At 35.4% G+C, this 14,987-nt stretch overlaps 1 protein-coding gene across 2 annotated transcripts; it reads right to left on the reverse strand.

Moving 5' to 3' along the window:
- Positions 1–236: 236 nt before the first annotated feature.
- On the reverse strand, positions 237–14,931 carry depdc1b (DEP domain containing 1B). Of its 2 annotated transcripts, XM_073830045.1 has the most exons (11): positions 14,884–14,931; positions 10,213–10,478; positions 9,156–9,294; positions 8,546–8,673; positions 8,343–8,473; positions 8,200–8,247; positions 7,812–7,952; positions 7,300–7,466; positions 6,951–7,127; positions 1,767–1,958; positions 237–430 (listed from the first exon to the last, which is right to left on the reverse strand). In XM_073830045.1, the coding sequence occupies exons 1-11, from the start codon at positions 14,929–14,931 to the stop codon at positions 266–268; spliced, it is 1,602 nt and encodes a 533-aa protein (XP_073686146.1). In that variant the 3' UTR covers positions 237–265. The 2 variants fall into 2 exon arrangements, with proteins under 2 accessions (XP_073686146.1, XP_073686147.1); XM_073830046.1 differs by lacking the exon at positions 1,767–1,958.
- Between the last annotated feature and the right edge of the window lie 56 nt (positions 14,932–14,987).

The raw sequence follows: 14,987 nt of genomic DNA on the forward strand, positions 1-14,987 counted from the left end.
AAGCAAAACAGCCCAAAATCTTAAAATTGAGGAGTGCATGAAAAACCAATGGGTTTGCCTGTAGTGTCTTGCTTTAAAGGACTCAAATGCACAGCATTATACTTTATATAATCCATCCAATCACTGATGAGGTGAATTTAGTGTTATTTAGATTGAACATATCCTAGCAGAATGCAACCTTTAATATCTAGTAACATCTCTCCTTAATAATAATAATACTTAACACGGTCGCCCTACTGTCAAACTGACCACTCTGAGCACTGACTCAAGCCCGAAAGCTCCAGCTCCTCTGGAAGGGCTGGAAGGGTTTCTTCAGCGTGAGGAACATCAGCTGAGGTTTGAGTCTCTGGGGTCTCTCTGGGAAAACAGCCGCCTCGCTTTCAGCGGTGGGAAAGCGTCTACGGTAGATGTCAGGATGAGATCTCTGGAACTGACAGTCAAGAAAAAAAAAAAAATCACACAGGGGAAAATAAACAGAGTGTACCTCAGATTTCAACATTTTTGAAACATGCAGTTGAGTTACTGAACACATCAGAATTTTACAACAACATGTGGTTTTACATTTAAAGAAATGTTCAGGATAAAAATTTCAAGCTCTATAACAGCTATAGAAAGACAACAGAACTCAGCAATTCAATCACACTGTTGAGAAAACATTTCACAATTTTCCTGTGGTAATACCTTTAGCACCAAAGAAATGTGAAAGAATAGGGATGTAACGACATTATCCATATCGTAGTATCGCGATAGCAAAACTGTCTAGATATTACCGTGGTCACATGACAATATGAATAGATATAGGCCTTCAAGGTAAAAAGTGTACTTTTTTTAAATATCCTAACATAAAAGGTCTTTAAAGTTGTTTATTGGGCTATTTTGCTTTGGCACAGTATCTGTCAAACGAACTAAAACCGAAAGCACAATATGGCTTTATCCCTTCATCGCTGCATGTTTCAAAGCGAAGCGTGCACTTCGTTCAGTTCAGTGTTTTCCGCGCCTCAGAAAGGCTCAGTTTACAGTGAACGAATGCAGTGAACTTGTTTATTGCATGTGCTGTAAGTTTAGTGCACATTTGGGAATGCAATGGCCACCAGTTATGCTTTATTTTCGTGGCAGATGATTACAGCATTTTACTAGATTTGTAGTAAGTAGTTTTTGTAAGCCTGTTTTTACTGAAGATAGAGTTTTTCATTAAAATAAAAGCACTACTGTTGTTTCCTTCAAAACAAAAGCTTAAAAGTGCAGTATGAATTGCTGACAGCTATTCATGAGTAATGTTACTACAGTCCAAATTTAAAACATCTCTTTTAAGTGTAAATTTTTTTTAAGTAAAGCAAACAATAATATACCTATGAAATATTCATTTTTATTTATTTTACAGTGCAATTGTTTTACAACATATGGCTATTACTGTCATAGAAATAACAATGATATACAATTGTTATTATTATTATTTTCTAATTTGTTTGGCTTCCTAAAACACCATTGTGAATGTAGTTTAGACAGAGACAGTATAGCACAAATGAAAAGAGTTTTGAGTCCTCTTCAAAGTTTAGGTACAAGTCAATTCACTGACTATTTTTTTGACTTAAAAACTCTCAAAGTGCATTAGATAGCATAATTTGACTTTAATTTTTTTTTAATTTGTCTTTTTTTTTATAAATATCGCAATAAATATTGTATTGTGGACATTGGATATTGTATCGATATTATCGTATTGTGAGATTTTGATATCATTACATCCATAGAAAAGAATCTTCTTTAACCTGCTTCAGCTTCTTCTTCTTGTCTTTAATGGACATGTTCTTGTCTTGTATGATGTTCTCCAGTAGTTCCACGATAGCTCCTTGAGATCCAGAGACCCTCTGCTGTTCAAACTCCTCTCTGCTGATCTGTCTGCAGAACGAGTGAGGTGGAGACATCATGGAAGTGTCCGTATCTGCACCCGCGTACTTTATCTTGAAGAAACCAAAGCATTTGAGGAGATCAGAATGTGGGGAGAGAAAGAGACGTCCATCACATATCTCATTTATTTCATAACAGAAAAAAGTGAAAATCTGCTGAAAATGTACTCTCCCTCAGGCCATTTAAGATGTAGGTAAGTTTTTTTCAGTCAGATTTGCAAAAAATGTAGCATGCCATTACTTGCTTACTAATGGATTCTCTGCAGTGAAAGGGTGCCGTCATAATGAGAGTCCAAACAGCTAATAAAAACATCACAATAATCCACAAGCAATCCACAACACTCCAGTCCATCAGTTAACATCTTGTGAAGTGAAAAGCTGTGTGTTTGTAAGAAACAAATCCATTGTAAAGACATATTTAACTTCAAACCACTACTTCTGGCCAAAAAAAAGTCCATAATCCATAATAACACTTCCTCCAGTGACAAAGTCATCTTGTCTGAATCAGGAGAGAAATATGCAAATATGAAGTGCCATTTACAGTCCAAAACCATTCTAAACAAATATGTGTGTGGATTTTGATGTGAGAGGACAACAGGGGATGGACTTTTTCACTGAAAATTATGTTGGCATTAGTGCTACTGCACTGGGTTGGTTTGAATCGTACTTATCTGACCGGCATCAATTCGTAGCAGTGAATGACGAGGTATCATATCAATCACAAGTGCAGTATGGAGTACCTCAAGGCTCAGTACTAGGGCCATTACTTTTTACACTTTACATGTTACCCTTGGGAGATATCATCAGGAAACATGGTGTTAGCTTTCACTGTTATGCTGATGATACACAGCTCTATATTTCTTCACGGCCCGGCGAAACATACCAGTTTGAAAAACTAACAGAATGCTTAGTTGAAATAAAAAATTGGATGGCAAGAAATTTTTTGCTGCTAAATTCTGTAAAAACAGAGGTGTTAATTATTGGACCTAAAACCTCCGCATGTAATAACCTAAAACACAGTCTATTACTCAATGGCTGCTCTGTCAATTCGTCGTCATCAGTCAGGAACCTAGGTGTGCTATTCGATAGCAATCTTTCCTTCGAAAGCCACATTTCTAGCATTTGCAAAACCGCATTTTTTCATCTAAAAAATATATCGAAATTACGACCTATGATCACGATGTCAAATGCAGAAACGTTAATCCATGCGTTCTTGGATACCTCAAGGGTAGACTATTGTAATGCTTTATTGGGTGGTTTTTCTGCACGCTTAATAAACAAACTCCAGCTGGTCCAAAATGCAGCAGCTAGAGTTCTTACTAGAACCAGAAAGTATGACCATATTAGCCCGGTTCTGTCAGCACTGCACTGGCTCCCTATTAAACATCGTATAGATTTTAAAATCTTGCTAATTACTTATAAAGCTCTGAATGGTTTAGCTCCTCAGTACTTGAGCGAGCTCTTATCATATTATAGGCCCTCATGTCCATTCTCAAAATTCTGGCAATTTGATTGTACCTAAAATATCAAAATCAAGTGCGGGCGGCAGATCTTTTTCACATTTAGCGCCCAAACTCTGGAACAATCTACCTAACACTGTTCGGGAGGCAGACACACTCTGTCAGTTTAAATCTAGATTAAAGACCCATCTCTTTAACCTGGCCTACACTTAATACATTTCATAATCCAAATCCGTTAAAGGATTGTTAGGCTGCATTATTTAGGTCAACCGGAACCAGGGACACTTCCTATAACACCTGATGTACTCGTTGCATCAGAAGAAGAATGGCATCTACACTAATATTAGTATCTTCCCTTCTTATTCCGAGGTCACCGCAGCCACCTGTATCCAGATCAGACGGTCACTGCAGTCTCCCGGATCTAGTCCGTGCCCATCAGCACCCAGAGATATCCTCCACAGCCCTGAATGTCAGCAGAGACCACATCAACTAGATGAGCCCCAGAGACAGATCATCAGTGAAGACCTCATCACCTAGATGGCCATCGACGCAAGACAATGAAAACAAGATGAGTCATCTCCAATCTGATTTTGTGGCAACTTGGAACTCTTGCATCTACATTAATATTAGTCTGTTTGTTTCTTATTCCCAGGTCACCATAGCCACCAGATCCAGTCCGTATCCAGATCAGATGGTCACTGCAGTCCCCCAGATCCAGTCCAAACCAAGAGCAGATGGTGGATCAACACCTACAGCCGAATGTCAGCGGATACCGTGTCAACTAGATGAGCCCCAGAGACAGATCATCAAGAAAGAACTCCTACCCTAAACGGCCACCGACACAAGGCAATGGGAACCAGATGAGTCCTCCCCAATTTGACTTTGTTGCAATATGGAACTCTTGTATTATTATTGACATTTTACTTTATTATTTTAATACTGTAAGGTTGCTTTGACACAACTTGTATTGTAAAAAGTGATGTATAAATAAACAATCTTGACTGAAGGAAGCATTTTAATGTATTATAGATATTTGGCCAGAAAAGGTTTAAAGTTAAAATGCTTTAAAGATGGATTGGAGTGGTGTGGATTACTTGTGGATTATTGTGATGTTTTTATCAGCTGTTTGGGTTCTCATTCTGACGGCACCCATTCACTGCAGAGGATCCAAATTTCTCCAAATCTGATCTGATGAAGAAACAAACTTTTTTTAGCAAATGGTCTATTCCTTTAAAGGCTGTATCAGCGATTCTAGGCTGAAACATAAAGTGTCACATTCAGCTGACCTTTCTTCACGATCCGCTCGCTGCCTGCCCCATAAATCGGCTGTAGAAAAAACGCGTCTCTGTGGTCAGCCTAGGGTCCGAGATATGCCAAAAAAAAAAAACAACCGGTGCTATCAACCTTTCCACAGAAAAACAAACAGTGTTCCAACCAATCACCGTCAGGGGGTTGGTGTTGTGGACTTTCGCTCCGCCTCCCTCACATCCCTGCACCAGTACGAAAGTCCACAACACCAATCCCCTGACGCTGATTGGTTGGAACACTGTTTGTTTTTCTGTGGAAAGGTTGATAGCACCGATTGTTTTTTTTGGCATATCTCGGACCCTAGGCTGACCACAGAGACGCGTTTTTTTTACAGCCGATTTATGGGGCAGGCAGCGAGCGGATCGTGAAGAAAGGTCAGCTGAATGTGACACTTTATGTGTCAGCCTAGAATCGCTGATACAGCCTTTAATGTTAGTCTTAATGAAAATAAAAATGTTCATTGTTTGTTTATACACCAACAGTCAAAAGTTTTTGAACAGTAAGATTTTTTTATGTTTTTTAAAGAAGTCTCTTCTGCTCACCAAGCCTGCATTTATTTGATCTAAAGCACAGCAAAAACTGTAATATTGTGAAATATTTTTACTATTTTTACTTTTAAATAACTGTTTTCTGTTTGAATATATTTTCTTCGGTGTCACATGATCCTTCAGAAATCATTGTAATATGCTGATTTGCTGTTTAAGAAACATTTATTTGAAATTTAACAATTTATCTGAAATAAAAAAAGCTTTTATAACATTATACATTATACTGTTCAAAAGCTTGTATTCAGTATAATCTTTTTATTTTTGGGGGAAAGAAATGATCGAAATTAATACTTTCATTTAGCAGGGATGCTTTAAATTGATTAAAAGTGATGATAAAGCCATTTATAATGTTACAGAAGATTTCAGATGAAAGCTGTTCTTCTGAGCTTTCTGTTTATCAAAGAAACCTAAAAAATATACTCAGCTGTTTCTAACATAATAATAATAAAAAATGTTTTTTTGAGCAGCAAATCAGAATATTAGAATGATTTCTGAAGGATCATGTGACTGGAGTAATAATGCTAAAAAATCAGCTTTGAAATCACATGAATAAATAACATTTCAAAATAGAAAACAGTTATTTTAAATAGTAAAAATATTTCAAAATGTTACTGTTTTTGCTGTACTTTAGATTAAATAAATGCTGGCTTGGTGAGCAGAAGAGACTTTTTAAAAACATTAACAATCAAAAAACTTTTGTCGGCGTCGATAGCCTTGTAGTTAGTGCGCCGACATATAGCGCAATTGTGCTCACGGCGACCTGAGTTCGATTCCCGCCTCGAGGTCCTTTGCCAATCCTGCTCCCCTCTCTCTGTCCATTGATTTCCTGTCATCTCTCTACTGTCCTGTCCATTAAAGGCATAAAAAGCCCAAAAAATATAACTTTAAAAAAAAAAAAATCTAAAAACTTTTGACTGGTAGTGTATGTTAACCAAATTTTAACAGAATTATTGATTTTAAAAATGTATTAGTAAATGTAGAAATGAACATTGATATTAATAAATGCTGTGTAAGTATCGTTGCTTCATTTTAACTAATGTAGTTTATTCATGTCATCAAAATGAAAACTTATTATAACATGTTACAAAATTCTCCTGGTCTTACTGTGCACAGTAATATTTTATCAAAAATCTTTACCAAATCTACTTTTCATAATACAATCAAAACTCAATTAATACAAATATCTACAATAATTATTATATTACTGTAATTCCCACTTCCCATTTTCTCTCAGAAATACACCGATGAAGTTGTTGTGAATGTATTTATGACATATTCAGTCAATTATCAAGCATTTAGAGTGTGTTCACACTTGTAGTTCGGTTCGTTTGGGTCATTTGGTCCGGACCAAAAAAGGAAAATTATATATTTGGTCCTGGTCCGCTTAGCGTTCACACTGACATTTTTGACAGCGAACCTAAATGCATAGTGATCCATTCACAACCTGATTAGATACCGTGTTCCCTTAGTGAAATCATGTCTCTTAGCATTGCATCTTGTTATCATGACTCCCTGTTTTTGGTTTGTTTAGAAGTATTTGGTCTGTGCTGAATTCCTATTTCATTTGAACCACACCAGAGTTTGTTTGGTGTGCACCAGGGTTTGGATGGCAGTGTTCATACTTACTCAAATGAACCACACTAACAGAGCAAAAGCACCAGAGTTCTTTTTAATCGAACCAAACATGACAAGTGTGAACACACCCTTAATGAATGAAGCGGGACGCTGACCTGAGCTCTTCTGAGGTGAGACAGATGCTCCTCGACAGATTTGCGCAGGTTGGATGGCACCTTCAGCACACTGTCATGGTTATCAATCATAAATGTGACCAGCTTGGTGGCCAACAGCTCGTCCAAGTCCACCTCATCCGCAGATCCCAGAATGCACCGGGAGAAGGTCTGGACCATCTGCACAGGAGCGAAGGCACCCACAAGAGACAGACAGTGTGAAAGCTGCTTGACAAATCTATTGAACGCTGAGCTGAATTATAAATTAACTATGATGGTTAAGGACTATCAGTTATTTGCCAAATAATTAACTTGTACAGAGAACATCTATCTGAGGAGGTAAATGATTTACCAGGGTACGAGCTCCTATGGTGTCGTTCAGAGGGGGGAGAGAGGGGTTGGCACAGACTTTAGACATCAGACGCATTAACAGCTGCAGTTTACGACGGTTGGCTGGAGGCAGCAGGAGGCAACAGACCTGCAGCGCTTCAACTGCAACCGACTGCCTCTGCAGAAGCCCTGCGGGAGGAAAACAGTTATAAGAACACCTAAATAACATGTAATATTATTATGAATTAAAATAACTTCTTACTATTTAAATATATTTTGGAAATGTAATTTATTTTGGTGATACATCATAACTTCAGTCTTCATTGTCACATGATCCTTCAGAAATCATTCTAATATGCTGATTTGCTGCTCAAGAAACATTTCTTATTATTATCAGTGTTCAGAGATGTCTGAAAACAGGGAGCTATGAAATCAAACTGTTTTTGGTCATCAGAACCTCAAAACCTGAATGAATAACAGGTGATTATATACATTCATCACTAATTGTATAAAAAAAACTTGTGCATCACTCACCCAAAATACTGACAAATATTTCATACAAATGGAAGGTCAAAAGTGGCTCTTTCAGTCTCTGAAAATGTTCTGCCACTGTCCTAAAGACATCTCTCTCGAACCCTGGGTACATAGGCTGCCTGGCATCATTGCCATTGGGCCCTAAAAATGATGTCAGTTCAAAGATATTTAAAGGTTAATACACAATTAAAGATGGCCTATACTATAATAACATAAAATTATATGCATATAGACATTATATTTAATTCCATGTTAGTATAACAAGCAGCAACCTACACTAATGGCAAAATAATTGCTTATTGTGATTATTAATAGTACATGTAATTATTTATTGAACATTCGTGTCTTTGAGTTGAATCAGTATGACAGCAGATGATCAGTCACTCACAGTTTGCCAGGCATTTCATTGCAGATAACACCCAATAAGGCAAGTCTTCTACAGAAAATACATCAAAAACAACACACAGAAAGAGATCCGTCAGAAATTAGCTGTATTTAATATTTAATGTGTATGATATAACCCTTGCTCACCTGTTTTGTTTTTCAGCACAACAATCCCCTGCTTATTAACACCAAAAACATTGTGAACGATGTGCTTCGGGCTTAAAAGTTTGGCATCTAAAACCCCGTCCAGAGAATGGAGACCCAAAACAGTCTGTAAACTAATAAGAGAGTTCATTTTAAATACAAAACACCTTTTTGAGCAGGATTAGAGATTGACTGTTTATGCTTACTTTGTTAGTGTCATTGACTTCCATATCTGGTCCACGTGTTTCGGGGTTAATTCCCTCCTACGGACTAAACGGCATTCAGGAACCTCACCGATGGCAATGCTGTGCCTTTTATTCCACGACTCGGAGTTCTAGATCAAAATTAAAATATATAAGAATTGTAAAACATTCACAAAGTCTCCCATACTCAACAAGGCTGTGAATATATGATCAGAAATACAATGAAATATTATTACAGTTTGAAATATCCATTTTCTATTTGAATGTATTTTAAAATGCAATTTATTCCTGTGATACAAAGGCGAATTTTCAGCATCATGACTGCAGTCTTTAGTGTCACATGATCCATCAGGAATCATTCTAAAATGCTGATTTGCTGTTTAAAAACATTTCTTATTATCAAAATTAAAATCAGTTGCTCTACTTGTTTTTACTGTTATTTGTTAAACATTATGCCTTGGTGAACATAACAGACTTTATTAAAAACGTTTAAAAATGTTAATGTTTTCAAACTTTTGACAATTACTGTATGCTCAATATGTTTAAGATTGCAAATCGCATCAGAAAGGATACATTTTTAGGAAAATAAATGTTGTTCCACAACCAAATGTACCATAAGAGGCTTCATTGGTATCTTTTCCGGCAGTGATATCTCCTCATAGTCGTCCCAGCGTGGGATTCTGGGTACTGAGCTGTAATCTCTAACAGGCGGACGCACAGGAACAGGCTTCAGAGGAGATTGTGGAGGAAACCTGACACATTTAAACGATTTATTCGTATTTTGGAATGCAATGTTTTATTATAATGCAATCAAAGCTCACTGATTCTTCAGAAGGAAAACTGTGTATTAAGAGCCAGGGGTGTAAACTTTTGAACAGAATGAAGATGTGTACATTTTTCTTATTTTGCCTAAATACATTTTTTTTTAGTACAGCCCTTCAGAAGCTACAGAAGCTACTTCCATCCCAGATTCCTTCCCAGAAGACAAAATAAGTTAAATTTGCACTGATCTACAAATTCAAAGTTTTCACCCTCCAGCTCGTAATGCATTGTTTTTCCTTCTGAAGTATCAGTGAGCATTTGAACCTACTGTAATAGTTACATATGAGTCCCTCAGTTGTCCTCAGTGTGAAAAGATGGATCTCAAAATCATACAGTCATTGTTGGAAAGGGTTCACATACACAAAAATGCTAAAAAAAATAAAAAAATAAAATAAAAATAAAGAATTTCTGGGACCTGAAGGATTTTTCTAAAGAACAGCAGGCAGTTTAACTATTCAGGACAAACAAGTGACTCATAAACAACTATCACTAAACAAAAAAAAACACAGCTGTGAATCATCCTGGTAACAACACACAGTAAGAATCAAGGGTATGTAAACTTTTGAACAGGGTCTTTTTTATAAATTCAACTCTTATTTTCTCTTATGGACTATATGTAAACATCTTTTAAGTAAAATATCTAATTCAGGTCAGTACTAAATAAAAAAATAACATGCAGTTTGTATGATCCCTCTTATTTTGGTAAAATAGTTACCATTTTGCAGATTCTGCAAGATGTATGTAAACTTTTGACTTCAAATGTATATATAGAGCATTTCATTGCAGCTTCACATTAGATGAAATGTAATGTTGTAAATGTAATTTTTGAAACACAGCTAAGAAATCACCTGTATAAATGTCCATTGTCCTCAAAGTCCTCTTTACCAAATCGTCCTTTGATGTCCTCGATGACGTGATTTTTGAGGAATTTCCGGAGTAACTGTAGTGTTTGGTAGCGCGAGACCTCCGGTCCGAAGTTCTGGTTTTGTCTGAGAAGCTCATGGAGGAAATCTACAGCCTCAGCTCCTGTGAAACTGTGATCGTAACTCCTGAAATGAGCCCAGTGACGTCTGACTGGCATTCCACCACGAAACAGCCTGATGGTTTCATTCCACTAGGGAAAAATAAAAACATCATTTCAAAATTTACCATTATTGCTGTTTTAACTGCAATTTATTGTGAGATGGTGAATTTACATTGTAACAATGCTGTGGCATTTCTTTTAATAAATAATTGCATATACCAATGCATATACCAAACCAAAAAAATATGACAGTCCTTTTGTCCACTCAAAATAGGCATTTTCAAAATGATACAATAAATGATCTGTGGGGTATTTTGAGCTGAAACTTCACAGACACATTGTGGAGATAACTGAGACTTATGTTACATATTGTAAAAAAGGCTTTTAAGGTCATTGCACACTGAGTCTGAAATTTTCACATGTCAAAAAATAAAGTTCAGCGTAACAGATATATTTATTTAAAAAAAGAAACAACACTCACTCTGAGCTGTACTTATTACAATGCAGTACCAGTCAAACGTTTCTGACCAGTAAGATTTTTACTGTTTTTTAAAGAGGACTCTTCTGCTCACCAAGCCTGCATTTATTTGATCCAAAAGCAAAAAGCAGTAATAAATTAAAATATTAATATTTTTACTTTTTAAAATAACAGTTTTCTAGTTGAATGTTTTAAAATGTAATTTATTCTTGTGATCAAAGCTACATTTCAGCATCATTACTCCAATCTTCAATGGTCCTTCATTCTAATATGCTGATGTGCAGTTCAAGAAAATATTTTTAATATGTGACCCTGGACCACAAAACCAGTCTTAAGTCGCTGGGGTATATTTGTAGCAATAGCCAAAAATACATTGCATGGGTCAAAATTTTTTATTTTTCTTTTATGCCAAAAATCATTGAGAAATTAAGTAAAGTTCATGTTCCATGAAGATTTTTTGTAAAATTCCTACTGTAAACATATCAAAATGTAATTTTTGATTTGTAATATGCATTGTTAAGAATCTAATTTGGACAATTTAAAAGGTGATTTTCTCAGTCTTTTTGATTTTTTTGCATCCTCAGATTTCTGATTTCAAATAGATGTATCTCAGTCAAATATTGTCCTATCCTAACAAACTATACATCAATAGAAAGCTTATTTATTGAGCTTTCATATGATGTATAAATCTCAGTTTTGTCAAATTTAAATTTATGACTGGTTTTGTGGTCCAGGGTCACATATATATTTTTTATTATTATTGTCGTAGTGTGCCCCGTAGAAGTCAAGGGGAGGTGGTAGATAGGCTCAGGACTCATGGATACCATCCAAAAAGTGTTTATTAAATGCCAGTAGAAAAGCAGGGGAGGTACATTCTCACGGCAGTACCAAAAAAAAAAAAAAAAAAAATGCACAAAGGAAAAAAAAAACACTTGACTCCATTTCTCCAAGTAAGTAAACTTAGGTTTAATCTAGACTGGCTTATATAACCTAGGACAGGCTCATTACCTCCAGACCACAGCAGCTGGAGGGGCATTAACACAAAGCATCTTTAAATTCTTTAACATATGACTATTTTACTTATTCCAAAAAAAAATGAAATAAACCCATCTACATAATACTTCAAATGGAACCAAATATAACCAACACCACAAGACTTCTTCCCATGTCCCCATCACCAAAGATTCAGTTCCCTCCCCCACTAGTTGCCATGGTTTATCCCAACCCCAGAAAAGGGAGAGCCATTGCCCTGCCCACTTTTTTTTTGGAGGAGTCACAGAAACAGGATATGGTGAGTAGACTGCATGTTCGATTCACAATGCTCAAATGAATGCAAACTTGAAAGAATAAAAACATAATTACAACCCGTCTCTGTGTGGTTAATGAGAAACAAAGTATCTGAAGGGAATTTTAGTAGACTTTCCCCCGGTTTCACAAACAAGGCTTAAGCCTAGTCTAAGACTAAAATGTAAGTCTGAGCTGTTAAGAAACTTGCACTGACTGATCTTAAATTATATCAGTGCCTTTGTTTTGTCTCAAGATGCTCACCAGTAGTGTTTTTTTTTTCTAAGCACAAAAATTACTTTAATGTCCTAATTAAACTGTGGGCTAATCCTAGCTTAGTCTAAACCCTGTCTGTGAAACCAGGCCATTAAGTATTGCAATGACTTCTGATATGCACCACAAACACAATATCTTAAACTCTCTGTATTGTAAATGAATGTTGGAAGACAATATACAAAATCAAAAAATTTAAACGTAAGCCTAATAAACTGCATCAGAGTCAACAAAATCATAAATACCAACAGTGTTGAAAAACATAAATGTAAATGTTTCTTTTTTTAAAACTCATCTTAGTCCCTGTCATCACAGTTAGTCACAATATCAGTTCAGTACTTTTTTTTTTTCTCCAGGATTCTTTGAATCCAAAGATCAGTATGTATCTTTTATATATATATATATATATATATATATATATTAGGGCTGTGAAATTAATCGCAATCGCAAAAAAAACGCGATTTAAGCACATGCAATTTCTAAACCGCATAAGGCTGCAATTTTATCTATTAATTAATTTAGATTTTTATTCAGAAATACGTCCTTGTGCACATGATTTTAATATGTTAACCAATCAGAGCTCACTCCATGCACGACGAAGCTGAGCGGGAGAACCGAATAGGCGAGCAGGAGGAAAGAACATAAAATATGGATGCAGGTCAAAATAAAAATGATTTGGTGCCAAAGAGAAATTCACCATCAGTCGTTTGGGAGTATTTTGGATTCAGGAGAGAGGATTTTACTACAGTTTTGTTTATTAAACTTAATACTATGTTATTTCATTGTGAAATGTTTTGCTATGCACTTCTTGTGCACTGAATACATTTAGAATGCATGTATGTAGCTTGTTTGAAAAAGCAAAAAAAATCGCAATCGCAATATTCCTTCAAAAAATCGCAACATGATTATTTTGTCCATATTGCACAGCCCTAATATATATTTATGAGAGAGATCAGATAAATTCTGAAATTAATACTCTTATTTAGCAAGGATGCTTTAAATTGTTCAAAAGTGATAACGTGTAATGTTACAAAAGATTACTATTTCAGATTAATGCTGTTCTTCTGAGTGTTTAGTGTATAGTCTGGTTATGTGTAACCCACTTCCAGCCCATGTAATTTTTTAGCAAAATAACTAGTTAGATGTATGATATTCCATCATGTAAGCAAACTCAGCAGCGTTTACAAGGTTTTATGGTTTAATTTTTTTTTTTTATTGATGATGACTAGTCTAATATTGGGATATGTTTAGACGTCTATTAAATTTTCACTGACAGCCCAAATACAAACTTGTATTAGCCTAGACGTCTGGGCTGTGTTTTCACGGCTAATAGACGTCTTTTAGACCAAAAATTGCTTGCTGGGTCATTAAAAAAAACTGAAAAAAATCTACTTGCCTCTTTTCAACATAATATTAAATGTTTTTTTGAGCAGCAAATCTGAATATTAGAATAATTTCTGAAGGAAGAATAATGATGCTAAAAATCCAGCTTTGAAATCATACATTTGAAAATATATTCAAATAGAAATATTTTAAATAGTAAAAATATTTAAGTTTTTTTCTTCTGTACTTTAGATCAAATAAATGCACGCTTGTTGGGGAGCAACATTAATAATCTTACTGTTTAAAAACTTAAATAACAGTGTACATAAAATAATAAGTGATTATACTCAATTTTATTATAGTTGAACTTATTAAAAACTTCTTGCTGACACTTAGAAACCTAGAAGTTTGAAGGATAGTGGCAAAGATGGCAATTAAAATGACAATTACTTTTTAAAATTAAAAACACATGATCGTTTTTTTGCTAAGAAAATATAAAATTAAACGGGACACATTGAAATATATGAGAAACATACATTTAAAGCTGTATTAAAAGTTTTGTTTTTGATGCTTGAATGCTGCGTTTCATCTTCGATCCCTACACCAAAACCTAATAACTGGTATTTTGATGGGAACTGCAGTTACTAAGGTGATTTTTGTTACTCTCAGGGATCAATGAAAATGTTAGTTTCTCTAAATGTTTGCTGAATGCTGTATATTTACGGCTGGAGGGTGAATTCAGGTCAACTATTTTCTGTTCAGTTTGTCTCAGCAAACTAAAGCCGTAGGCAAAAAGATGATAGTCTTTAGTGGTTACCTTGAATAGTTTAACAATCACAAACCAAATAAACAACATTGCTAACATAAGCAGACCGTTTATTTGGCAGTAACATAAGCTTAAAAGTGTGTCACGCATTTCATGCGACATATTTCCAAGCGCATTCCGACGGAAAACTGAGAAAGCAACCACAATATATGGGCATACTGCTATATGTGACGATAAATCATTAAAAATACATACGTTTTGAACAAACATTTAAAAGAAAAACGCACGCAAACACTAAATCAGCCCCAGTGCAGTGTTCAATCAGCGCATGAAAAGAATGGCTTTTTTTTTTTTTTTTAAACGGTTCTTACCAATTTTGTAGCCCTGTAAGGTCCAGGTCCAATCATTTTACCATCCATTTTAGCCCTGTTATTAGCTTATATTCTTATTTAGCCATTTACTGTGTTTATCTTGG

This window comes from Garra rufa, chromosome 23, assembly GCF_049309525.1.
Source record: "Garra rufa chromosome 23, GarRuf1.0, whole genome shotgun sequence".
NCBI lineage: Eukaryota > Metazoa > Chordata > Actinopteri > Cypriniformes > Cyprinidae > Garra > Garra rufa.

Excerpts from the sequence above, each read along its gene's own strand:
- depdc1b (XM_073830045.1), bottom strand. The coding sequence starts at position 14,931 with ATGGATGGTAAAATGATTGGACCTGGACCTTACAGGGCTACAAAATTG. Across the intron at positions 8,674-9,155 it reads TACCAATGAAGCCTCTTATG|AACTCCGAGTCGTGGAATAA; the intron begins GTACATTTGGTT and ends ATTTTGATCTAG. Across the intron at positions 431-1,766 it reads AGAAGAAGAAGCTGAAGCAG|TTCCAGAGATCTCATCCTGA; the intron begins GTTAAAGAAGAT and ends CTTGACTGTCAG.